Source organism: Maylandia zebra, linkage group LG23, assembly GCF_041146795.1.
Source record: "Maylandia zebra isolate NMK-2024a linkage group LG23, Mzebra_GT3a, whole genome shotgun sequence".
Classification (NCBI taxonomy): Eukaryota; Metazoa; Chordata; class Actinopteri; order Cichliformes; family Cichlidae; genus Maylandia; species Maylandia zebra.
Genome location: NC_135188.1, coordinates 39,049,440 through 39,077,183, shown reverse-complemented (window position 1 = coordinate 39,077,183; position 27,744 = coordinate 39,049,440). Strand labels below are relative to the sequence as shown.

Genomic DNA, 27,744 nt, shown 5'->3' with positions numbered 1-27,744 from the left:
AATTATTGAAATTGAAACATTGTTTCCAGTGAGATGATTGTTTTGAAAAATGGGGACCAAGTCTGCAACCACTCACAGTCAGTTCCCATCTTCAACTGTTGGTTGAAGATGGCAGTTGGTGTGCCAACTGTAGTGATAAAATGAGAACAACTCAGAGCCATCAGTCTGCTGAAAGTTGGCAATCTGTGGTAATACAGCAATGAGCTATAATGAATACTTGAAAATCACAAATCAGTTGCTGTCTTATTAAACAGAAGATAAGACAGGACGTAAAGCTTTAGTTTCTAAAAAGGGGCTGAAAGCTCACCTGGGCTTTTCTTTACGTTTTAACAAAACATGCCCTATAATGTTCCCCCTCAGGGTCCCATGAGAATTTTTATATTTTTGCGTTGTGTTAATGATTCTTTTATTGGATTTTAATGCGTCTACTCCATGTACAACACTTACACAGGAAGTGCTGTAAATAAAACATGAAGTTTGCTTGGTTTTAACATGCCAACCCCATACCTGTGTAAATATACATTTTGAATTCTTGCGAAGTAATATAAATGTAAAAGGGCATCTGCACTATGGGCTCTGTGTAAGCCAAAGCTTGATGAGCTAACAGGGTCATCTTAGTGTGTTGAAAATGGGAGCTGAAACAAAGATCAATAGGCAGCATGACTCCTACAGCTCAACAGGAGGTCTTCCTTCTCTCACCCCAACCGGTCGCAGCAGATGGCCGCCCCTCCCTGAGCCTGGTTCTGCCGGAGGTTTCTTCCTGTTAAAAGGGAGTTTTTCCTTCCCACTGTTGCCAAAGTGCTTGCTCATAGGGGGTCATATGATTGTTGGGTTTTTCTCTGTATCTATGAAGCGCCTTGAGGCGACTTATGTTGTGATTTGGCGCTATATAAATAAAATTGAATTGAATTGAATTGAATGCCTGTTTAGCAACAAGTATAGCTTTAGATCATATATTACCTCAAATGTTCCGATATAGATGGTTCCCCTTTATTCATTAACCGCTCATTCTGGACCAAATAAAGTCAGTAGTCAATAAGTAAAACTGTGATTAGGAAAGACTTATTACTGTTCTTCAGTAATAAGTCTGAAGAACAAAAACAGAGCAACTACAAGGACAACAGAGAACAAGTGTAATGCCTTAAGTTGTTTCTGGACAAGATAACGGTGATGCTTGTTCTTGTGTCTACACTGTGTCAAAGTGTGGCACGCAGATAGCGTCCTCTGTATCAGCAGCAGACCCAAAACACTTTACAGCGTCGCTTTTCAACCTTTGCGGCACAGCGGTGCGTCTCTGTTGGACAACAGAGTCCACAACACAACACCTCATTGATTCTCTGTAAATGTCACGTAGAGCTCTGTGGAATCAAGGGGCAGAAAATACAAAAGGGTAGCAGAGCAAGTTAGAAATGATAGTTTTTAACATGATATTTCTGCCGTTGGTGGATCAATGATTTCTGCATTTGGCCGAAACACCCTCTGGAGTATCACTTGAACTCACCGAGGGCAAAACTAGGATGATTACAGAGATTTTATTCCACATCACAGAGCGCCGGTGTTGTCTGAAGTTAGAATAATTGCCAAAGCCTTAATTTAACTTTAATTGCTTTAACTTTACTGTATGTGTTGAGCTAGAAGAGAAAACCAAAACCTGTAATGAGATTCAGCATTTTGATGGCAGTTTGCACCCTTATGGCTGCCGAACCAAGAGTAAGAAGATGCTTAAACACTGGGGCAGAGGTAATTATACTCACCAGTCAGCTTATTTTCACACTTTGTGACGACCAAAGCCCTTGAAATGTTTTATAAGCCTTAGTATATCAATGTTATTCGGTTTTTGAGACTTCTAGATGACCAGTCTGATTCCTCCCAGATTGGACAATATATTTTTAAGCAAAAAATTTGTAAATATGATACAATTTAAAACTCATATATAAAAATACATTTTTAATGTTTCTTTTTGCTATGGCAGAAGGTTCAAGAAATACTCCACATTTAAAACAATTGAATATTCTGGAAATTAAAAGTCAAGTGAAACTGGTTTGCTCTTAGATTCTCAGAAAACCACACGTATGAAATAATTATGTACGTTTCTGTAATTGTAATAACTGCATAATTTCTGTAAGTATGCATTTCCTAAAATTGGTTTTAATCATTTGTATTTGTTCTAGATCTTCTTAAAATCCATTCCGCCCTGTGTCAGAGCTCTTTATGCTCTTAACTGAGGCCATGCCTGTGGGGAGTTTCACTATCACTATGTTTCTGGTTGGTTGGCGGCTCTCGCGTGATGCAAAGCCTCGACTACTCTCCGTCTATTTGGTTCAAGTCAATTGGAAAGGTTAGAGGGAGAGCGAGCGAGGGAGCGTGTGTGAAAAGAATCCATAGCTGCAGAATGTGCAAATGTACGGCGCTAAATACGATCGAGCAAAGCCGTTCGTCACCGGGTGCATTCAGTCCACGTCAAAACACACGCGGGCTGCAAAACATTATATCTGACTGGAACATCTGCACCCAACAATGAAGCATAATTCCACAGGCTAAAAATACCCTCGAACGCTCCCTAAATAAGATTACTCGGGAGAATGGGGATCATTAGGATGAATAAGGAACACTTATGGTCATGTCTCGCTTCTTGAATCATAATTTCCGAAAGAAAATCTCTCTCCACTCTCGGATTGTATTTACACAAAAAAAAGGCACAAAAAACCCCCAGACAGAGACAGAAAATAAAAACTGCAATCAAGTAGTTTATGCCGTTGATAATAACGTAACGGATGAATCCCATCACAGTGATGAAGCCACAAGTGCTCCCATCAAAAATCTTTTCTTAACAAAAATGGCAAAAATGCAACAAGTTTTTACAGACAAAAGAGTTGCTCCCCTATATTTATGATCTAATGCTAAACTATGTTGAAAGAATTCTAACTCCACATATTGAGAATCTGCTGTGTAATGAGGTGCAGTGAGCTTTCATTCTTCTCTTAAATCCAGATGCTGTTGGAGTGTTACATGCTTTTCTGGTCAACTGGGAACACAATGCCCAGAAAACCATGCGCTTATTATTGTGCCAGGTGGAACAAAGGACCTGGAGAACATGACTGTCTGATGAAACGGCAACTTATATATTTCACACATGACGACATGTCAAGTCACAAATGACGATAAAGCTACTTGATCTCTGTTTAACTCATTTCCAGTCTCCAGCGTGTACCTGACTATTTTCAGAGGACTGTTTTTTCTTTGTAATGTCTGACCTACAAATCACTCAAGCATAAAAAGCCACCTAACTAAAGGGATGAACCAGTGTTGTGGTTACACACAGCAGGTGACTTAGCAATGAACCAATTTTAAATTGTATCTTTAGGCACTTTGTTACTATCAGCCTGTCACAGAACAGATGTTTCCCCATTTCTAATTGATGCCAAAGACAGCCTAGTTTGACAGGTGAGTCCCAGAGAGCTACTAGCTGAAAACTTGGCATATCTCGGCACTGTGTGCAGTGTGCCCTTAAATAAATTTGAGGGCACTGAACAAATGAGAGACAAAAGAAGAAGTGACAGGCCTAAAAGCTATCTACAGCAGATGAGCAGTACCTGAAAGTCCTTTCCTTAAGAAATAGGAAATAATCCAGCAAAGATTTGACACAGGATCTGTGTCACATGTGACCTTTCAGTTGATCCATCTACTGTTTATACTTCATCAGTAATGTCTCAGTGGAAGGGTGGCTGTCATGAAGCCATTCTTGAGAAAGGAAACACATTTTGGGGCCGCATTTCAGCCAGTAGTGCTTGGGATCTTATGAAAATGGATGGAATAATGAACACAGAAAAGTACCATCAGATATTGATCCAGCATCTAGCAATTTTTCTGTCTGAAAATAATCTTAAAATGTATTAAAGCATACCTGGATAGAAAAAAACACTATCAGTCATGGATTGGGCTCCCAAGAGCTTGGGCGTCAACATTATTGCAGCGGTGTGGAATCATCTTGAGAGAGAACGCCAGCCAACATCTAAAAAAGAGCTTTAAATGTCCTCAAGAAGCCTGGACAACTATTTCTGATGACTACAGAAACTGTGTGCGTATTTTATAATGTATATGCAGAAGTCATAGAAGTGTAAGCAACAAAAAATACAATAAACTCAGTAATATCAGTTTGCGCCTCGAGGCAACTGTTGTTGTGATTTGGTTTCTATATAAATAAAACTGAATTGAAGCACCAGTCTGGTCTTATGTGGAATCATTTTTCATAACAGTTGCCATTTGTGATAGTTGACCCATAAAAAGGGGTAAAAGAGGGTCTGTAATACCTTATAACACCACAGATTTTGATTGAGTGCCTTGCTAGGAGTTTGCTTTGCGGTTTGTTTCGGGTTTCACGTGTCAGCTGTTCTGAACCCAACATTATGGAGTTTTCCTCGGCTTCCAGTTTGTTGCAGGGACACGTGAAAAAATTTAACTCCACAGTAACTTTGATACATTTTCAACCAGCCTCGCACTGACACGATTAAAATGTTTGGTTCGGTTTTTCAATTTACCTGAAATTCAATTAGTCAATTCATTTAAAGCTAATTAGGGGAAATAATAGCGGTGCTCAGTCAGTAGGGAAAGGACTGTGTGTTTATACCATCACACGAGGCTGTGTGATGTGAGGGCTCATGTGTGCGAACTGTACGGCAGGCTTACAGTACATTTAGTGTGTGTGTGTGTGTGTGTGTGTGTGTGTGTGTGTGTGTGTGTGTGTGTGTGTGACCATGCTGCTCTGAGAGTACACATTGGCACTTATGTATTATGTGTCAGTATTTGGAGCAGAACTAATGCTTCCACTAGCCTCTTTTTTGAAAACACACGTATTAGCAAACAAACAACTGGCTGAACTCAGGGTTTGGTTTATCTTTAGCTTCTGTTTTACTCACTGACTGTAACAGGATTTTTTAAAATTCCATTTAACCTTCACTGAATCGGATTCTTTGACTAAATGAATTAGCAGATGAACGAATTGAGTCAAATTACAGTATGTGACACTGACGTAGGAAACCCCTCATCATAATAGGAAACGACACGCTCAATGCAAGTGCATAACAAGTTTATGTAACTTCATAAAAACATTTCCCCACTTGTACATTTGACGTTAAAGATAAACGACAAGCACTCGTCAAGTGCACATTTTGCTGTCATGTTTGATTTATTTGTTTCCCGGTGCTTGACTGAGACAGGAATTTGAAAACATGCAACATACAAGATGTTTTGCACTTTGCTTTTCCTGCTAGGGCCTCAGAATCGCTCAGTGCACGGAGTAAAACCAAAGCCAAAGTGATGAATTATTAACCGTCCGCTCGGAAAAAAGGATGTGTTGTTCTACTTTTTAAAAATGTATTTGCAAAAACAGAATTTATGGAAAAAGAACAGAAAGATAAGTTATTAAGATTGTGAAAACTGTGTTGTGTGCTGGTGTATATCTGTGTGTCTGAGGTGGGATTATTTGTTGTTTTGAGTTGACGTATCTGCCTGAGCGAAGCGGCGTGGAGAGAAATCAGCTGCCAGGATGGAGATCAGGTGGGAGATTGTCCTTTAGAGCTGACGAGAGCTATGTGTACGGCCTGTAAACATATCAGGGCAGTAGCTTATAGATAACTTTGTTCTGTCTTTCCAGTTGAGTAATATGTTTTGGGGTTTGTTTGTTTTTTCCCTCGGCCACTGCTGAAGCTGAAGTTGAAGATTTGTAGATGCTGTGGGATTGTAAATGAGGAAATATTGACTGAAAGGAAGACTGAAGGTGAGAGGGGAATACTAAGCATGTGCAGAGCCAGAATGCATGGAAGCAGTAGTAGCAGTAGTCCACTGCAGTGGAACATTCTGTACAAGTGCTGTGGTCTATGAAGCTCAGAAGCTTACAACTCACAACATGACTCATGACTGCTTTAGTTTCTGGTTGTCAGAGAGGAGTGAAGCAAAAATATACTAGTCAAAGTTTTTGTTTTATATAGCTTAAAATAGATTTTTATAGAAGAACAATATCTGTATTTACGTGATGCAAGCAGTCATTCCTGTTGCTCTCATAGACATGCAAGGACACACACGCCATTATCAAGTTGGCGTGAGGCACTGATGGTCACAATGTGCATACACTGTTTTTTTGTGTGTGTAGGTGCAAAGGCCACAGGCTTAAGAATAGAGTAAATGCTCAGAAGCTCAGAAGCAATTCTGAGGTGTACAAGTGAGTTCATTTGTGTTTGGTAAAGGTCAGAAGGAGCTGCTTTGTGTCTTTGTGGATCTAGAGAACGCATATGATGGGGTGCCAGGAGATGAACTGCGGTGCTGTACAAGGAAGTCGGGTGGATGAGTTTTGGGAGTAATTTGTGACAGGATAGCAGCAGGGATGGTTTAAAAGATCGTGGTGAGACCCACTATGGTGGAGAGGTTGGATTTACACTGACAAAAAGACAGGAAGCTGAGCTGGAGGTGACAAAGTTGAAGACACTAAGATTTTAATTGGGAGTGAGCAGGATGGACAAGATTAGAAACCAGTACATCAGAGAGACAGCTCGGGTTGAGTTGTTTTGGAGACAAAGCTAAAGAGGATGGTTTAGTTTCCAGTGGTTTACAGATGTGCAAACGAAGGCTATATTGGACAAAGGAGCTCCCAGGAAGAAGGAAAAGTGCATGACCACAGAGAAGATTCATGGATGTAGTGAAGGAGCACATGGCTGAGGGATTCAAGAGATGGGGTGAGATGGAGGCAGATGATTCAGGTGACCATGAAAGGAAGCTGCTGAGAAAAGAAGAAAAAGAAGAAGAAACAAAGAACCAGTATGGCCACTGAATAAACCCAATCAGCTTGAAGATTGAGAACTATTCACAGAATATATCTGGGTTTATTATAAGGGTTAAAATGACTTGCTGAGAAGTGTATTTAAAAAACACATTTTCTTCTTAAAATAGTAGATCTAAAAGTGACAATATTGGGCTATGCTGTATGCATGCTTAAGTAAGGTCAAAGGTCACGACAGAGCTAGCACTGGAAAGGGGGCCTATAATGGTCACCCCCCTCCATTTCCATGCAGGGACGTTAATGAGCTCTTTATTGATTTTAAACAGAAAGCATAAGTAGAAGGCCATACTTTCAGGTTAAGTATGCAATTTGCTTCCAGCAGGCAGTGAAGGGTGTGTTTATAGTGTAAATCTGAAGCAGCTGTGGGAGTTAATTGATTAATACAGAAATGCATTATGCTGAATGGAGAGACACTTGCAGATGGTGTGTTCAATGTCAATCCAAGGAGTAATAGAGATGTTTATCCAGTGGGAAATGTAGTTAAGTTGGTGGACAGGAAAGTAGTAAAAATTCAGTGTCATACTGTTTTAGAGTGTAGTTATTTTAATCGTAGATTGTTTGTCTTTTCAATGCAGTTTATGTCCTGGTGGATTAACAAACGGTGGAGTCAGTTTAAAGGGAGTGACGGTAAAGTAAACTGAGTTAAACTGAGTTTAAATTTTTACTTTTGGTCATGTTAAAATATAGATTCTGAGATAAATAAATGGATTGGGTTGTATGGTTATTATTATGATTAGGTAGTATACAAATGGTCGACTTGCTATATATAACAAGATATCATTGGCATATAGGCTGATTTTAAGATAATGTGGAGTGGTTTTATGCTAAATGTTTTTCATAGCTACACTTAAAATAATGCCAAGATGTGTAATCATTGTGCACATTTCTGTTTCAACTGTGATGACCAATCTTTGCATATTTCTAACTAATGTTTAACTATGGTTAAGAGTTTATTATTCACCTAACACACCTCACTTATCACCTGAGTATTGCAAACTGGCGTTAGGGAAATGAGAAGGTGGTCTCAGCAAATAGGCTGGCAAAAAGGCCGTTATCCACTGATACAGCAGAGACCTATGTGCCCATGTGTCATTAAATAACACGCCAAGCATCCTTATCAAGGCTTCCATGCAGAACACATAACACATGAAAGAGCTAAAAGAGAAACAGATGCTTCTGCATCACATCTGCAAAATGCATGACGCACATCTCTGGGCGAAACTCAATGAAAACGTCACTTTTTGCGTCACTGATGCGCGCTGCATGTTATTTTTCAGTTTCAATTGATTTGAAAATAAAAGTGTAACTGCTTGCTCTGAAAACCATTTGTTTTTGTGAGGCAGAGACGGGGGAAATTACAATCTGAAAAAAAAGAGAGAGAGAGTTAAACTTCATTTGCATAACAGATCGAATTTGGGGGCTCACGTCAAAGAGGGGCGGAAGCTGACGCGCATCACTACAGCCATTCAGTATTATCTGCTGTGAGAAATGAATGGAATTATGGGAAAGAAAATGTGGTAATCACGGCACAAGAGAACATTAGTGTTCACCAGGAAATGAATCCCTGCAGAAGACACTGTTCGGAATGCAGGACTGATTAAAGCATTTCATTTCAGAGCTTGTATCTTTTATCAAATAAGCACTGACAGATAACTAATGTGTAATAGACCGGGATGAAATTAAACGTCTGAAATAGGGGGAAAAGAAAAACATCACAACATCACATGTTAAGATAAACAAAAAACATCTTAAAGTAGATGTCAACACACTGATAAACTCAGAAACAACCTCACTTTCAATTTGAAAGGTGCAGGTCACCTGCGAAGCGGACCTGTGCCTGGTTTAAATTACAAGCTGGTAAAGTACACGGATAAGTGGATGGATGGGCTGCGATATGAAGCAGACAGAGAGGTAAGAGAAAGAGAGAGATATGTGGCACAGCCCCTCACCACCCCCACCCCACGCAGTGATCACCGACCAAATCCCTTAGGAGGATTATCCAGACTCAAATCAAGAAAAACGTGCAACTTTAAGGGTTATAGGCAGAGAGTGAGAAAGGGAGAAATTGAGTGGGGGTGGTTGCCCTGTAGTTTGGTGTTATTTTTCCTTCTCCAGTATTTGATTTTTTTGTGTGAGATACTGTACAGTATGTGCTCTGTGCCATCCAACAAACACCTCTGAATTTTAGGAAGCAAACACTGTAAGCTTTGTGCCTCAATCACACAGAAGTAAAAATAAATAAGAGTTTTTTGCATTCTGCGACTAAGACGGCATAACATTCTACGGCTGGAACTCAGACACAGAAAAACTGATGAGTATTTTAACCTGCTTTGTAAATCCACTTTAGATTCATCTGCACCTTTTAAGCCAAGGACTAGACATGGTACTCAGCCGTTACCTCGAATTAATAAGACAATGCTGGAGGGCAGGAAGGAGGTGGAAGAAAACAAATGATTAAAAACTGAAACCGGTAATGCTTTCAATGAACAGGTTAAAGAGGAAAGGACCAACTAATTTTCTCAACTTGAATTCATTCTGATAAGCACAGCCACAAGCTCACAGTGGATTCTCTCCTAAATCCTGTATGTTAAAATCAGATTATGGCAGCAAGTAGGAAATGCCTTCACATTCTATACTTTTTTTAAGGACAATGACATAAAATCCAAATCAATAATCTCTTACTCCATGATATTTTATCTTTTTTCTCTCTATGGATTAGCTTTTTAAGTGCTGCACAAATAAACTTTATTTTTATCATTATTTTATGATTAATATATAGCCATAAGTCTTTTTGCAATCACAGGACTTGTGCCCTTCTGGTCAACAGAAACGGTTCAGGGCTGGTGTGCATTGGCTTTTTATAGCTCCAGCATGACTGCTCTCCAGTCCACAAAACAAGCTTTACCAGAAGAGTTGAAGTGGTTAAGTTCATATGTGAGCTTGGGTAGACAAGCAAATAATTTTGGCAACATAGTGGATGTTTGAAAATATGTCAGCCCACACTGTCATGAACTAAGTCGTGCTACCAGTTTCTAGTCTTTATGCTCAACTAAGCTATATTTTCATGATTTTAGTTTATTTTTTGCCCCAATATCTCTCAGAAAAGAAATGTTGCATATATGTTATACATATAATAAACATTTCAACTTTTTTTTCCAATTTATATGTGCTTGGAGTCTGAAACACACTGCTCAGTAATGCTGACAGTCGGGCTCTGGGGAGGCCAATCCAGGACTGATAGTGCCCCACTGTGTGTTTTTCTATCCAGTTATACTTTTACCTCATAGGCAATGTTTTGGAATTGTTGTCATACCGAAAACCATCGATCTCTGCCCAAGCCACACACTTTCCATTTGTTATTACATAGTGGATCAAAATCTAATTGTACTTTTCAGCAAGAAAAAGTCTGGCCTCTTGGAAGCTAAACATAAAGAGATGAGGCATGGCTCAAGACTTTTGCACAGTACCATACAAAGGAATAAGGCTGATACTAAATAAGACAATATTTCATATGCAGACAACTATGTGTGGGTGAATGAGTGGAATTATAAACAGAAATTCCAAAGATGCAATCGAGATTGTTAATAGTTAAAGGATTATGGGTCATTTTATGTAATGAAGCCCTTGAATTACTGAAAAATGAATAAACAATTAGGGTGCCATGACTTGTCAGATGGCTCTCTGTACAATGGAACTATGCCCTCTGAAGAAGCAGCATGTACTGGCATAAAGCAGACGGCAATTTGGCACGGATAACTGTAATCTGATATTCAGAGCACAAACAAGCACTGCTGGCTAGTTTCACTGCCAAATTCCAACACACTAAAGCCAAGATTTTCCCACCCTATAAACACTGATAAAGGTCCTGTGTTTGTCTTCATAATGCATGCATTGGATTTGATAAGACAGACTGGGTTAATGTTCCTGAGATAGAGCCAGATGTGTGACGACAAAACTCTCATTAGTTCCTAATTAGAATGAAGACAACAAACAGAAACAGAAAGATCTCCGATCCCCTCACCTGCTGCAGCTGTTTTACTGCCTGTCTTACAATGAATGATTTATAACAAGCATTCAAAGGTGATGAAAGATCCACGACTCATTAAAGTTTATGGAGCAAATTTAGCTTGTGCGCCATCTGCAAACAGAACGGTCTGACACTGTATTGTGGCAGATCATGGATACACACCAGCCATCTGGGTATACGCAAAGTGCAGCACTCTCTTGATGCCTGTTAGTGTTATGCTTTTATTAATTTCTTGCTATTTTACCTTCTGTCTACAATATATGAGCCCAATGTGTAAAAATAGATGTGCCATACATTGCGACTGGCTGACAAAACAGTCAAACATAAGGAGTTGTGCAATTGGCTGCTCTGGTGAAAAACACGGGGAGGGGAAATTGAAGCTATTTATTTAAATTAGACACCATATTAAGATGAAAATGCAATGGCGTGCAAAACATGCACTCTGTAGACAGTTGCTTCTGCATTGCATCCATTCATATAAATGCGCCAAATATATGTTTTTCATTTTATTTATAAAAAGCACATTTTGAATGTGTTGAGCTCTCAGGATTTACAAGGATAGTTTAATACTGTGTTTTGGAAAAGTCTGCAGGAGCACGGTGCCTTCACTTAAAGGGTACATCTTTCACCATCTTACAATGCTGTGATTGCAGCCATTCCCCAACTCTCTGTGAATGGTACTCATGGCCATTGATCAGTGTTCTTTGATCAGTGGGCTTTGATCAGTAGTTGTTGATCAATGGTCAAGACAATTTGCATATAAATGATCAAGGAACTGACCTCACAGGCCATTGCTCATTAAGTGGGCTAGTTTCAGTTATTGTGCAAATGTACTGTTTATAAGATTGGGGAAACCTGCAGTCAGCTGAGACTGAAGAAGTCACTTGGATGAGTGATGAAACATTTATCCCACCGAAAAGGCTACGTCCAGATGAACAGAATCAACCTTTTGGTTTGGATTGAATTGGTTGCTAGTAAATTGCCGCTGTCTCCCATAGTTTGTATGGAAGACACAGATTTGTCTGCAAACACTTGCCAACTATATAGTGTAACAAGTGAGTTGCAGTGGCCCTGAGAGGTCAAATACACTGCAACTTGAGAAAAATGCTGCAAAAGCACACAAAACACAGCAGTGGAAATGTTTTTTAAAATTGCACAGTAGCTCATGGAAAAAAGACGTAAAAGACAACAGAAGTGTTTTTGGAGAAAAAATAACATGATGGACCAGCTGCAGAAGGGACGAGCTAACGGTAAACGTATGAAACATTTTACTACAGCATTTTGAGAATCATGCAATTAAAACACCAGTTACCGATGTAAACAGGGAAAAGTTGTACATTTAAAAATATGTTAAAACATTTGTACAAGATGTCAAAACACTACAGGCAACCACATCTACTGAAGCAATCAAAAAGGGGTTTACATCTTTACCTTGTGACCAGAGTTTGCCACAGGGTTGCTGACCAGTCTCTACACCTGTGTGACTGAAGCCTTAGATTTTAAACCTTTGGTATATTTCTTGTACAAAGTGTCAAAGATTTAATGTTACCTTGCAATGCTTTAGAACAGTTGCTAGCAGTGTGTAGTATTTCCTTTCAGACACTTGCTAAAGTAGACTTAGCAAGTATCTTAGCAAGTGTTTGTTTACCAAATGACTTAGCAGCATATTTAAAAAAAACAACAACTTTTCCTTAAGTTTATACTCCAGCTTCTCTAGATGTAAGATCTTTTCCATCATTCATGTACTTCTGATGCTAAACACAGAAAAACTTTGCATATTAGTTGAAAAGACTGGTCATAAGCCACATTTGGTGGACTTAGTGATGTGACGACACATGAATCAAGGATCATGTGTATCAGTGAGTGTGAGCAACGGACACACAGTGAGTCACATTAAGCAAAGAGTTGGCTTTCTAATGTTTCCTCACACATTAGCTCAATTCAAACAGCTTGATACCTGCAGATACTCAGTTCAAATATCACTCACATCAAAGACCAAAGATATATTTGCCTTAAGGTGGAACTTTTAAAACAACTTAATGCTTTCTTTCTTTTTTAATTGATAAAAGTCATTGCATTTGCAGACACTGCAAATTCATCCTCCTGTTAGTAAGATCAAAATGTGAGACTGCATGAAACCTTTTTCCAAACAGATTTCCCATATGAGGTCTGACTCTTCTACCTGTGAACTCCCAAATACATGCAGCAAGTATGCACATTTAAGGGGATCCAAAACCCGTGCTTCTTTTTTAAGTACTTGCCAGTCTCGTTTCAGCTCTTTCTTTGCCTCACACACCTGGCTCACCATCCTTCCTTTTTAGTAAGTGTCTGTCCTCTCTTGCTTATCTCTTCCCTAATCCTTTCAAACATCCGGTGACTCCTTGTACTGTAGTCTGTGATCCTATTCCTGCTCTCATTTTCCACATTTCCCCAAACCTTTTTTTTTTTTATCACTGAATATTAAAACAAGTCAGAGGCTACCTTGGAGAGTCCCAAATAAGGACTGCTTAGTCACTCAAACTCAAATAATAGAAGAACAGAAGAAGGAGAAAAAAAGACCTCTCTCAAAGACACAGCAACCTCCATTAGTTATCCCCTCTTGTTTTTAGCTTTGATACCAAGCTGTACTTCACTGTAAAGGTCCAGAAAGTTTTTTCTAAACAAACCAAAAATTGAATGCAAGGCTGATTTTTTTAGGTGCAAACTTGAATAAGAACGGAGACATGCTTTTTTGAAGAAGTCCATCTTTCACAAAATTTGAAAAAAGGCTATTTGTATGATAACCTGCAGCCATGTGAAAGCAAACGTGTGAATTCCAGGTGTAAAACTCCAAACGCGCACTCACCCAGACAGCTTTGGCATCTTGGAGAAACCAAACATGTCCCAGAAGGTTTACGTCCCAAAGCTCAGGTGCTCCACATCAGTATTCTAATCCACACCCAATTCCCCTCACAGTTAAAACCAGGACAATCCAGCATCAACCTGGATCCATGTCCGGAGTCGGCAAAAGTCTGTTGAATACCTCGCAGTTACAGGAAACAAGCGGCAGCAAGTATCACCCTTGCTGAATGCCCCATCCGGGGTAGAGTCTTAAGTGACTGCAGAGACAGCAAGGGTCACCCTGCACCTCTCTCCTGCTCTCTTTAGGACGAGTCAGTCCGTTCTGCAGCTTTCCACCTGGATCGGTTGGGCTGCAATGAGCCCTCTGTGTGTGCTTCCCATCTCAGCGCACGCAGGAGTGCAGTGATCGTAACCGCGGCGAGGGAGGGAGAGAGAACAGGAGAGGGAGATGAGAGGGAGGGAGAGAGCAAATGGATGATGGAGCCTCTCTGGTTCTGGTTTTGCCCCCCCGTTCATCGGGGCTGTGCGTCTCTTCGCCAGGCAAAGCAGAGGACGCATGGGGGGGTACAAGAGGAGGAAAACAAGATGAAAGATGGAGGCGGGACAGAAAGGAGAGTTAAAGTGCATTGGTTGTAAAGAGAAAACAAGTGATGGAGACAGAAGAAGGGGGGCTAGAGTGGTGACGGGCAGAGGAAAGCTGACTCTGCAGAACAGGACGCTGATGGGAGCGGGACCCCATCGCTCACGGTTTGCCTGTTAGGTTTCACAATGTGAGTTAATGCATGGGCACTCTCATCCGGAGCGCCATCACCATGACGCAGAACACAGACGGCTTCCTGGTTACTCATCAGATTAAACATTTGGCTTTCCAGCGATTTTAAGGCGTGTCGCAAAATGTTTTTCAATTTAGCCTTTTTTATTAAAAGAATGCAAATTATGTGGAAAAGTTAGTCGATCATTAATTGTCTCTGACAGGAACAATAAAAGGCTCTTGTTACGTTACATCGCATCATGTAATGAAAACCTGAAATGAAAATCGAGTCAGGTCTAACAAGTGTGTGTGTGTGTGTGTGTGTGTGTGTGTGTGTGTGTGTGTGTGTGTGTGTGTGTGTGTGTTAAACGCACACAGATGGCTCAGTTTTAACAAGATGCTCGACCTGATGGCCCCACGTCACAAGAGGTGAAAGAACAAACAAGTGAGATAGTGACGAATGAGCTGAATGCAAACAAGTGCCGGGGGGGGGAGACTTTTTAGCATCATATGCAGTATAACATGCATGTTTTTTGTTTAGTTGAAGATAATAAGGAAACGGTTCTTTCAGACCATTATTTCTCTCTGTGCCGACTGTAGTAAGACTTGCAAAGATAAGGCGGAAGTCACTACGTCAGCTGGTGACCAACTTCTCATTTCTTTTTCATTTTTTTTCATTTCTTCTGCTCTTCTTCATCTACTTGGGTGCTAGTCTTTTCTTTTAATGGGTTCTTTGAATTCACTACTCAGCTTTGAGGCTCAAGTAGTTCACAAGTACCATCCTGAAAAGCGCAAGAAGTGTGAAAAAGTGCTTGCTGCTTTCCTGATTTCCTATGTCTTTGTGTTTGTCATGCTTGTTTTGTGTTTCAGATCATTACATACATTTAAATATTACACAAAGATAACACAAGTAAACACAATTATTAAGGGCAGAGAAAAAATCAAAGCCTACATGGCCCTTTGTGAAAAAGTGATTGTCCCCTAAACCTAGTAAGTGGTTGGGCCACTCTTAGCAGTTACTGCCAGGTGTTGCAAACACTTGCTTGCAGTTGTGAGTCTTCTACAGCACTATGGAGGAATTTTGGCACACTTATCTTTGCAGAATTGCTGTAATTCAGCCACATTGGAGAGTTTGACCATGAACCACCTTTTGAAGGTCATGCCACAGCATCTCAATCAGATTCAGATCAGGACTTTGACTGGGCCACTCTAAAGTATTCATTGTGTTTTTCCTTCAGCCAGTCAGAGGTGAATTTAAAACTGCTGGCTAAGGGTAAACGTAAATACAGTAAAATCATAATCCACGTCGGCAGTAATGACACCAGGATACGCCAATCGCAGGTCACTAAAATCAATATTGAATCGGTGTGTAACTTTGCCAAAACAATGTCGGACTCTGTAGTTTTCTCTGGTCCCCTCCCCAATCAGACCAGGAGTGACATGTTTAGCCGCATGTTCTCCTTAAATTGCTGGCTGTCTGAGTGGTGTCCCAGAAACGATGTGGGCTTCATAGATAATTGGCAAACCTTCTGGAGGAAACCTGGTCTTGTTAGGAGAGACGGCATCCATCCCACTTTGGATGGAGCAGCTCTCATTTCTAGAAATATGGACAAATTTATTAAACCCCCCCAAATATGACTGAGTTGGGACCAGGAAGCAGAGTTGCAGTCTTACACGCCTCTCTGCAGCTTCTCTCCTCCTGCTACCCCCCCAAAAACCCATCTCCATAGAGACTGTGTCAGCTCCCAAACAGACAAAAAACAAACTAAAAGCCAGCACTAAACTACTTAAACATAAAAAATCACAAAGAACGAACAATACAGTATCCACATCTGAACCAAAGAGTAAAACAGTGAAATGTGGATTATTAAATATTAGGCCTCTCTCCTCCAAGTCTCTGTTAGTACATGACTTAATAATTGATCAACAAATTGATTTACTTTACCTTACAGAAACCTGGTTGCAGCCGGATGATTATTGATGATTATTATCCGATACAGTTGACCATAATATCCTATTAGAGCGATTAGAACATGCTGTAGGTATTACAGGTCCTGCACTGCAGTGGTTTGTATCATATCTGTCTAATAGACTCCAATTTGTACATGCAAATGGAGAGTCTTCTTCACACACTAAGGTCAATTATGGAGTTCCACAGGGTTCAGTGCTAGGACCAATTATGTTTACATTATACATGCTTCCCTTAGGCAGCATCATTAGAAGACATAGCATAAATTTTCACTACTATGCAGATGACACCGAGCTCTATCTATAAATGAAGCCAGATAACACACACCAATTAGTTAAACTGCAGGAATGTCTTAAAGACATAAAGACCTGGATGGCCGCTAACTTTCTGCTTCTTAATTCAGATCAAACTGAGGTTTTTGTACTCGGCCCTGGAAATCTTAGAAATATGGTATCTAACCAGATTCTTACTCTGGATGGCATTACCTTGGCCTCCAGTAACGCTGTGAGGAACCTTGGAGTCATTTTTGACCAGGACATGTCCTTCAACGCACATATTAAACAAATATGTAAGACTGCTTTCTTCCATTTGCGCAACATCTCTAAAATTAGAAATATCCTGTCTCAGAGTGACGCTGAAAAACTAGTTCATGCATTTATTACTTCCAGGCTGGACTACTGTAATTCATTAGTATCAGGATGTCCAAAAAACTCACTGAAAAGCCTTCAGCTAATCCAAAATGCTGCAGCAAGAGTCCTGACAGGGACTAGAAAGAGAGAGCATATTTCTCCTGTTTTGGCTTCCCTTCATTGGCTTCCTGTTAAATCCAGAATTGAATACAAGGTCTTAAATAATCAGGCCCCATCTTATCTTAATGACCTTGTAGTACCATATCACCCCATTAGAGCACTTCACTCTCGCTCTGCAGGCCTACTTGCTGTTCCTAGAGTATTTAAAAGTAGAATGGGAGGCAGAGCCTTCAGTTTTCAGGCCCCTCTTCTGTGGAACCAGCTTCCAGTTTGGATTCGGGAGACAGACACTATCTCTACTTTCAAGATTAGGATTAAAACTTTCCTTTTTGCTAAAGCATATAGTTAGGGCTGGACCAGGTGACCCTGAATCCTCCCTTAGTTATGCTGCAATAGACGTAGGCTGCCGGGGGATTCCCATGATGCATTGAGTTTCTCCTTTCCAGTCACCTTTCTCACTCAGTATGTGTTAATAGACCTCTCTGCATTGAATCATATCTGTTATTAACCTCTGTCTCTCCTCCACAGCATGTCTTTATCCTGTCTTCCTTCTCTCGCCCCAACCGGTCGCAGCAGATGGCCCCGCCCCTTCCTGAGCCTGGTACTGTTAAAAGGGAGTTTTTCCTTTTGAGGTCATGAACTGATGGCTGGACATTCTCCTTCAGACCATCACTCGATCATCACCATATTTTACTGTTAGTATGATGTTCCTTCTCTGAAATGCTCTGTTACTTTTACAGTGGGGCAAAAAAGTATTTAGTCAGCCACCGATTGTGCAAGTTCCCCCACTTAAAATGATGACAGAGGTCAGTAATTTTCACCAGAGGTACACTTCAACTGTGAGAGACAGAATGTGAAAAAAAAAATCCATGAATCCACATGGTAGGATTTGTAAAGAATTTATTCGTAAATTAGGGTGGAAAATAAGTATTTGGTCACCTCAAACAAGGAAAATCTCTGGCTCTCACAGACCTGTAACGTCTTCTGTAAGAAGCTTTTCTGTCCCCCACTCGTTACCTGTATGAATGGCACCTGTTTGAACTCATCATCTGTATAAAAGACACCTGTCCACAGCCTCAAACAGTCAGACTCCAAACGCCGCCATGGCCAAGACCAAAGAGCTTTCGAAGGACACCAGGAAAAGTATTGTAGACCTGCACCAGACTGGGAAGAGTGAATCTACAATAGGCAAGCAGCTTGGTGTGAAGAAATCAACTGTGGGAGCAATCATCAGAAAATGGAAGACATACAAGACCACTGATAATCTCCCTCGATCTGGGGCTCCACGCAAGATCTCATCCCGTGGGGTCTAAATGATCATGAGAACGGTGAGCAAAGATCCCAGAACCACACGGGGGGACCTGGTGAATGACCTGCAGAGAGCTGGGACCAAAGTAACAAAGGTCACCATCAGTAACACACTACAACGGCAGGGAATCAAATCCCGCAGTGCCAGAAGTGTTCCGCTGCTGAAGCCAGTGCATGTCCAGGCCCGTCTGAAGTTTGCCAGAGAGCACATGGATGATACAGCAGAGGATTGGGAGAATGTCATGTGGTCAGATGAAACCAAAGTAGAACTTTTTGGTATAAACTCAACTCGTCGTGTTTGGAGGAAGATGATTACTGAGTTGCATCCCAAGAACACCATACCTACTGTGAAGCATGGGGGTGGAAACATCATGCTATGGGGCTGTTTTTCTGCCAAGGGGACAGGACGACTGATCCATGTTAGGACAGAATGAATGGGGCCATGTATCGTGAGATTTTGAGCCAAAACCTCCTTCCATCAGTGAGAACTTTGAAGATGAAACGAGGCTGGGTCTTCCAACATGACAATGATCCAAAACACACCGCCCGAGCAACAAAGGAGTGGCTCCGTAAGAAGCATTTGAAAGTCCTGGAGTGGCCTAGCCAGTCTCCAGACCTCAACCCCATAGAAAATCTGTGGCGGGAGTTGAAAGTCCTTGTTGCTCGGCGACAGCCCCAAAACATCACTGCTCTCGAGAAGATCTGCATGGAGGAATGGGCCAAAATACCAGCTACTGTGTGTGCAAACCTGGTAAAGACCTATAGTAAACGTTTGACCTCTGTTATTGCCAACAAAGGTTATGTTACAAAGTATTGAGTTGTATTTTTGTTACTGACCAAATACTTATTTTCCACCCTGATTTACGAATAAATTCTTTACAAATCCTACCATGTGGATTCATGGATTTTTTTTTCACATTCTGTCTCTCACAGTTGAAGTGTACCTCTGGTGCAAATTACTGACCTCTGTCATCATTTTAGGTGGGGGAACTTGCACAATCGGTGGCTGACTAAATACTTTTTTGCCCCACTGTACGTGTGATGTAATGGGACTCAAAAAATCTAAAAAAGTATTTTCTCAAAAGTCTTAGAGATTATCAAGATATTTTCTGGAAAAACTGAGGCAAGCCTTCATGTTCCTTTTGCTCAGTAGTGGTCTTGCCTTGGAATTTTGCCATGGATGCCATTTTTGCTCAGTCTGTTTCATATGGTGGAGTCATGAACACTGACCTTGATGCAAGTGAGACCAGCAGTTCTGTTTTTCTGGGGGTCTTTTGTGACCTACTGGATGAGTCATCGATGCCCTCTTGGAGGATTTTGGTTGGCCTGTCACTCCAGGGAAGGTTCACCACTTTTCCACGTTTTCCTCATTTGTGGATAACGGCTCTCACTGTGGTTCGCTGGGGCTACTCTACTCCACCTTCAGGCTGGTCGTATTTAAGTGATTTCTTAACCCTTTAAGACCTACCATAGAACCAAGTCCGCCAGAGCTTATCTTTATATTCTTACATGTTGTGGTGCCATTTTTGGGAGCATTTCAAGTTTCTATACATCAATACAACCATTATAGCCCAAATTTTAATAATATGTATGCATTAAGTCCAAACAAACTACATAAATTGCAAAAAAGTGCATTAAACTACAAAAAAATTGAAAATCATTTTGGTTTTTTTTACATATATTTCTAGTTAGAGAAATTGAAGAGGTTGATTGCTCAAAACTGTAAATACAAAAAAGTTGCACAAAATAGTTTCCAATCACAGGAAATCTATTTTGTGTCTTCATAGTTTTATTTTTGAGATACACCAATTTTTATATACTGCAGGAAAAACAAAAATAAATATTATAATGCAAATTTGCAAAGAAAACAGCACGTGCATCAAAATAAACTATTTCCAGCAGTGTAATTTGAGTTCTAAGCATCCCAGAAACTATTCAGAAAAGAATAAAGCCAAATATGACTTTTTAAAACACCCGTATAGGCTTTTAAGGCCCTGAAGGTAAAAAAAAAAAAACCCTACATTTTCCACGAAAATGACATCACTTCCGGTTTCGGCCAGGTAATGGTGGACATACGATAGTTCGCGCTGAACTATCGTATCTATTCCAATGTAGGAAGTGTTGCGAACAGCTGATCGGATCGGCAAAGCGTGTTTATGGAATATAATGGTTATTTTGCTGCAAGCGCTTTTTATGCAATTTTTGCAAAGCTTTATGTGGAAGGAAACTGTGACCTAGGACAAGCTAATGGCGTAACATGTAAGTACAACTCCTCCAGTTTCATATGCAAAAAGAAATATTGCACTACCTTACGTGGTTCCAGTTCTACAGATATTTAAAAATAGTTACGCAAAATGGAGCATGCCCGCTCTGACCGGTTTTAAAGGGTTAATTGAGAACAGGTGTGGCAGTACTCAGGCCTGGGTGAGGCTAGAGAAATTGAACTCAGCTTTCCAAACACGTGATACCTTACAGTTAATTTATGTTATAACGGGATGGGCAGTGTACACAGGGCCCTGTCGGTTTGCTTTTTCCCCTCTAAATCATAAACACCTTCATTCAGAAACTGCATTTTGTGTTTTCTTGTGTTATCTTTGTCTAATATTTGACTTTGTTTGATGATCTGAAACATTTGACACAAAAACAGGAAATCAGGAAGGGGGCAAACAGTTTTAAACACCACTGTATTCTCAGGTGGGCTGTGGTATCTTTACATTTATATAACTGTTAATAGAAATCTATCCAGAGCGATGAAAGAAAAGTCAGCAGCTCACCAAAATTTCTCCTGGGATATTTGTAAATACTTATCATATCAAATATCAATGGGAGTCTCTATAGCTGACACAGAAAGGACACGGATAACGATACACTTGATGGCATCTTTTGGAAGGCAAATATTCATTCAACTTCAACTTCCACAAGGCTTTTATAACAATGCCAACATTCTTGCACAATGCAAACACATACATTTTTATGTTAAAATGAACTTCTACCCTTTATCAATGTGCTGTTCACTGGTGTGTCTGTGAATTAAAGGCATCACATGTCGCCTCTCTTGCTCGGAGTGTGAAGCACCAAAGACATAAAGCAGGCTTTTTTCATCAAGCAGCTTTGATGCAAAGACTCTTTGATAGCCTTCTCTGTCCCTTAGGCACACACTGAAGCACATGCATGCATACACATCAAACATACTTTTATGGGTGGCAAGATACAAACGGTTTTCGTTACCCTTTCATAATTTCATACTGGTTTAGGCACAAACCCATCTTGGGCCAGGAACGACACAAATGAAAACCCTCTTTATCTGTTGGTAGATTCAATTTCCTGGCTGCATTTTATTAAAAACTAGAAGCTATTTTGAGAGGTATTTGGTGTTGTGTATCTCTAGGTACTTTCAGATAACAATTTCAGAAATCAATCATACTAGTTTTGAAATAATGGGACTTTTTTTTGTGAATAAGCAACCCAAGTGGGTTGCTGTCTTTCTAACGGTGATGAAAGTGGTGATGTGTGATTTGCCCCAATGAGACAAAAGAACAACCACTAGAGCAGGGCACATGTTCTTAATAGGGCTTCTTTGCTTTTAACAGCATGACAGATACCAGAACCTGTTGTTATCTTGCAATATAATGATAAGTCTCTTAGGACTTCTATAGCAGTAGACAAAGTTTCTGTCCATGCAAAGCCATCCAATGAAGACAAGGCATTGCAGATAATGGAGTTCAGATGTTGTTGTATGAGGTGCTGGTTGGGTGTTCTTGTCAGTTTTAGAAGTTGGAAAAAAAACATACTTTACAAGAAAAGCTAATTGGATTGAAACTTGCAGAAGCTTGTGACAAACAATTGGTTCTTGAGTGGATAAGCAAGACAAGTGGTACCTTTAGGCTTAAAAGATTGGTTGAAGTAATTGATGAGGGAGCTGCCTAACTTTAAATTGACAGGATTATAAAAGATGAAGGGATTCAAGAGAATGGAAAGGAGCCAAGAGGTTCAAGGACTGAGAGAGAAGGAATGACTAAGGAAGTTTGGGAAAGTGATACAACTTTGCCAAGGTCTTCAAATTTCTATTTTATCATTTTGACTTGTTCTAAGGAGATGTTGTTTTTTTCACTAACTTCTATTAATAAAAAAGTGTGGCACTGCCTGCCATAAAAAAAGAAAATCTTACAAAGGTAACCCTCATGAAGTTTGAAAAGGTTTAGAATACAGGGAAATTCAATTTATTCAGCAAACTTAATTTAGAGCCAAAATGATTCTGATTTTGTGCATCATCCTAAAAGGAAAAAACGAACAATTTAGTTCACCAAAGCTCACACTCTGGGGCAGAAACAGGTTATAAATATGCAAAAGGATGAAAAAGATGGTTTATTAAATAAGTCTGCATTCTTAACTTTTTGAGTGGGGTTCTTTGAGGGTCATGCAAGACGTTTTACATCCAAACTTGTAATTTGCTTGCGCACTTCACTGATTCCACCTCCAGTGGCTTGCAGAGCCATACAACTTTCAAAGCTGTTCCATCTCAGAGGGACTCTGAGTGCAAACTTTGATAAGTGCTATATGAAAAGTAAGCTTTCTTACCTCAAGAAACAAAACAAAAGAAAACTCAGTGTTTTCTTTCTGCCTGTCTTGTAAACCAGTTATTGTATCTTGACATCTTGTACAGTAATCAGTGTTATAAGTCTGATTATTAAGCATTAAAAAAAAGTAACTCAAGGGTGCCAGTTTAGCTCAGTGGGCGAGCAGGCAACCACATGCCGCATGGCCAGAAATCAGCGGCCTGGATTCGAGTCCGACCCGCAGCCCTTTGCTGCACGTCTTCCCCACTCTCTCTCTCTGCTTTCCTATCTTCACTATCCAATAAAGGCAAAGTGACAAAAAATAATATTAAAAAATAATAATAATCAAAAAGGCTTCTAACACATCTTCAGTATACCGATGCAACACTTCTCTCGACCTGTTTTGATAACAGCAAATCATGTTCACATGAACAAGGGTGTATTTAATATTGCAGACAGAAAAGCTCTTAGGATCACGAAAACAATGGAGGGTAAAATATGTGTACATGTAATGTTTTTTTTTTTTTTTGAGAAACATACTGTGTGCAAGTCTTTGAAACATATGGATTTAGTATATAGAGCAGAAACAGACTCGATACAATTCTAACAAACTCCAAAGTCAATATTTGGTATGACCGGGGCTTAAAGTGAGCCAAAAAAAATCCTCAGTGATGCTTCGAAACATTTGGATAATGAGCAATCAAATATAACTAGTTATTACTGTCTATTACAGGATTATTACTGTTGAATAAGTTAATCGTTCATGCACTGAAGCCTTGTGTTGCTTCCAGTGACGGCATGAAAATACTACATGGAGATAATGTCACTCATGGTCCTCTTTTCTTCACAAAGACAAATATATGACATTGCAAAAGTTGTCATTTTGGTCACAAATTTCCTTACATGAACTTAAAGTTTTGCAGTGTAAAGTCTTTTAGTGACATAGACTTCTTAGCATTTAACAAGACTATCAAACTACTGAACAGATGCTTTTTGAATGGGCCCTGACTTTGTCCCACCTCTGGTCCCAACATGATTATCGGCTCTGATATCCGTTTGTAACTCTGCAAACAATAGTTTTGAAAAGCAGCAGACAATAATCCATGGAGTTTTTGTATGTATGTCAAATATTTTGTGTTTCCCTCGCAGTCTGAACAGAAAAGAAAATTAATTAAAAAGAGTTCAAAAATGTATTTTAATGTGACACCTGACAGACAGGATGGCGGGACTTTTCGCTCAAGGCAAACGTGTAATCTCGGCTGATTTAAAACAGCGATGCTTACTACAGTGAGGACAGATAGCAAAGCCACTGGCATCCCACTGCTGGTTTGTGTCCCATAGAGATAAGAGAAGGAAAGACAGTCTGCCCACCTCTGTCAACCAATGAATAACAATATAGCCCAAGGTCACCATTCCACTGTGAGTGAGTGTGTGAGCGAAAACTGGAAAAGGCAAAATGTGTGTGCTGCATTATTAACGCCACGCCGGCGTTCAGCACACCTTCAGTTAATCATTAACCCGTGTCTGTTTGTGCGCATTTATATCTAGATATATCTTTTGTCTCCTGTAAAATAGCAGAGCACATCACATCAAACAAAATAAGCTTTATAACAGTACAGCGTGATGAGATTTTCACTAGAAGTTGCTTCAGGAACAAAAAAGTCACAGAGACGAAATGCTTTGTGCCGAAGCATATCCATCATGCTGTAAATCCAGTGATGATAGATAATGAAAGTTATGTCGCATCTTCAAGCACACTCTGGACCTTGACGACTTTGACGCTTCCTTGAGTCTGAGCGGCGGTGTTCATCCATTAATCACTGTCACCTTACTGTTTTCTGTTCTGCAGAACACTGACAAATCCACACAGAGCCTATCATATCTGCTGAAAAGATGATTATCTACTACCTGTTTTGCTTCTTCAGTTGCATTTTGATGGTAATACTTTCTGGTTGCACTGCATTGTTTCCGTTCTCCTCTTCAGAAAATTACTTCACCACTCCTGGTGGATAGGAGTGGTCTTTTATGGAGATAGCTGCCCCTCCCTGAGCCTGGTTCTGCCGGAGGTTTCTCCCTGTTAAAAGTGAATTTTTCCTTCCCAATGTTGCCAAAGTGTTTGCTCATAGGGGTCACATGATGGTTGGGTTTTTCTCTGTATGTATCACGATGATGACTTATATTGTATGTCTACTGCATAAGCAATGGCCAAAATACATTTTCAAAGCAAAAAAGTTTCAAACCAATGGGTCACAGAGGTTCCGTCCATAATTTAGATACAGGTTATGACTGCTGCTTGCTACATTTAACTGTAGTTCTTGCATTAATTCTGTGTTTTTTAAATATATATAAATACTTTTTTATATTTCAGTGTTACCTCTCTGTATCTGATGCATTGAATTCTTTTTTCAGTAAAAGTGCACCAGTGCTAACTAATCTGAATAACCTGATAGTATGAGCCTTAAAAAAAATAAAACCTTTTTCATCACTTTTTCGCTCTTTGGGATCTAAACTGATTTCATATGTGGTCTCTCTGCAATCCAATAGATCGAAATCTGTTGCAGCGGCAGAGAACTGTAATCCATGTGTGTGCTTCACTTTTATAAGCATTGTTTTCTTTCAAATAGATTGTCATGTCATGCGGTGGTTTATAAGGTCACAGCGCGGCGTGAGCCATTCAGTCCTAACATTGTAACGTTCTTCACTTTAACTATTTTGTTTGAATGTATAGCGTAATACACAGGAACACACAGTGCCTTAACATGCTGTGACAGCTACACGACATCATAGTGATAGATGAATACAATAATACTACAAAAAAGTCAAATCATCATTTGTTAAACTGTTTTTCTTTTGACCTACTAAACACAGGCAAGATTTCCCAGCATTCAACACTGCAGAGCCAGGCGTTCCTGGCCAGCTCCCTGTCATTACAAGGGATAAAGCAGACTCCACGCTTTGCATGCACACACATACACCAACTTTATGGGACTCGTCTAAACAATGAGATCATAGAATTTCATTCCCGTACCCCTTTAATCCAGCCGGCAATCTCACTGTTTCTCTCTTTTTCTTATGACACAGGCCTAATCTGATAGCGCAGACAACCCGAAAGAGAGGGAAGGGACAGTTCGAGGGAGGAGAAATGGACTAACATTATAAAACAAAGTGGGAACCAGGGAGTGTGTGACAGGCAGCGAGAGAGAAAGGTCAGGAGGATAAATGATGGATACTGGGAGAAAGGTTGTAAGACAAAGGTGTGATGCTAGAGTTGAAGATGGATTGAATGAGAAGGAGACGAGCAAACAGGAAAGGAAAGGGTCAAGTGGGGGCAAACGGGAGAAAGGATTATAAGTGAAGGTGATGAGAGAGAAGAAAAGATGAGGAGAGAAAAAAAGGCTTATACTTTTAATATACATAATGTAATGCAGGTCAAGATCCAGTGGGGACGTTTATTTAGAGATTTAGTGACAAGGCATGAAAGAGGGTCAACAAGCAAAGCCGGTATTTTATGCAAAGAACATCAAAAATAAATTTGTTTCAGCCACAGTATGTGGATTCAGTCCTTGTGGAGTTGGAAGTTTCATTAGATCTTGCTAGATAGGCCAGCCTTAGTTTCCAGCAGGAGAGCACCAACGGGTTCGAGTCAGCAGTTTGATCTACATTTATATGAAGTAAGTGCCGGTTGCTGCTATTGGTTCTTTACAGATTAATCTGTCAATTATTTTCTTGGGTAATCAATAAACAGTTTGGTTTGTAAATCATTAAAGTCACAAATTACATCTGGTACCAGAAACATCTGGTTTTATCCAGTTTAAAAAAAATGACACATTTATTATGGTGTAGAATGAATGATAAATGATAAAATAATCAAGCATAGCATTATTTCAGGCACATGCCTGGTCGATCGGGGGATCTCAGTACCAATGAGATCACCTGATCAGCATCAGCTGATGTTGCAGTATTATATGATACTATATACTGTTTAAAAATAATCTTGCTTTTTGCCATAACAAGTCATGGCTGATGCTCCATTTCTACTTCAGTGAGAAATCCATATCGTAAATTACAACCAAACCAGGAACCCCTGTTAACCTTATGCAGTAACCTTCCACGTAACCTGACATGAAATGGCATTACATAAAGGTCGATGCAGCCTGATATGACTGAATGACTTGGAAGGTTACAGCGTAAGGATCAGGGTTTCTGGTTAGGGCGTAATTTATGATGTAGATCTAATTTACCGGTGTACGCTCTACCTGACTCTGCTCGGATTATCTGGTTGTTGCGCTCATAACGTTCCAAACACGTGAATTACCGACAGTGAAGTTTGCAGAGCACCCTCTGGTGGACAAACTATGCAACATCAACAGAAAAAAGGGTGTTTCTCCTGTTTCCTCTTTTAATTTTTCAAGTATCAGTCATTATAAGTGCGTGCAGCAATACATCAGCAAATTTCAGCTATCAGCTGATATATTGGTCATGCTCTAGTACTGCAATTGTATCTTTACTTATCTGGGACCTGCGATGAGAATTAAGCCTTTCCTCACACCTTGTTTGCAATGACTTGCCAATTAATTTATATCCGAAAATATATTAATATAAACATGCAAAGTAATCAAAGAACAAGAAATTGATTGCAAAATAAGGATGACATTGGATGAAATCTCATTGGGCGCTTTCACTATGTGCATTACTGACTGTTGATCCAAAG

General features: G+C 40.0%; 1 protein-coding gene across 3 annotated transcripts in view; it reads right to left on the bottom strand.

Moving 5' to 3' along the window:
• LOC101467894 (FERM and PDZ domain-containing protein 4) overlaps positions 1–27,744 on the bottom strand; it is a 102,367-nt gene that overhangs the window by 58,202 nt on the left and 16,421 nt on the right. Inside the window, exon 1 of one of the 3 annotated variants that reach the window (XM_004552612.3) lies at positions 13,705–16,344. The exons of the other annotated variants lie outside the window; for them this stretch is intronic. Within the exon in view, the coding sequence (XP_004552669.3) occupies positions 13,705–13,739 (35 nt within the window). The 5' untranslated portion in view covers positions 13,740–16,344. Of the gene's footprint in view, positions 1–13,704; positions 16,345–27,744 lie in introns of those variants that run through there. 3 annotated transcript variants of the gene reach the window in all.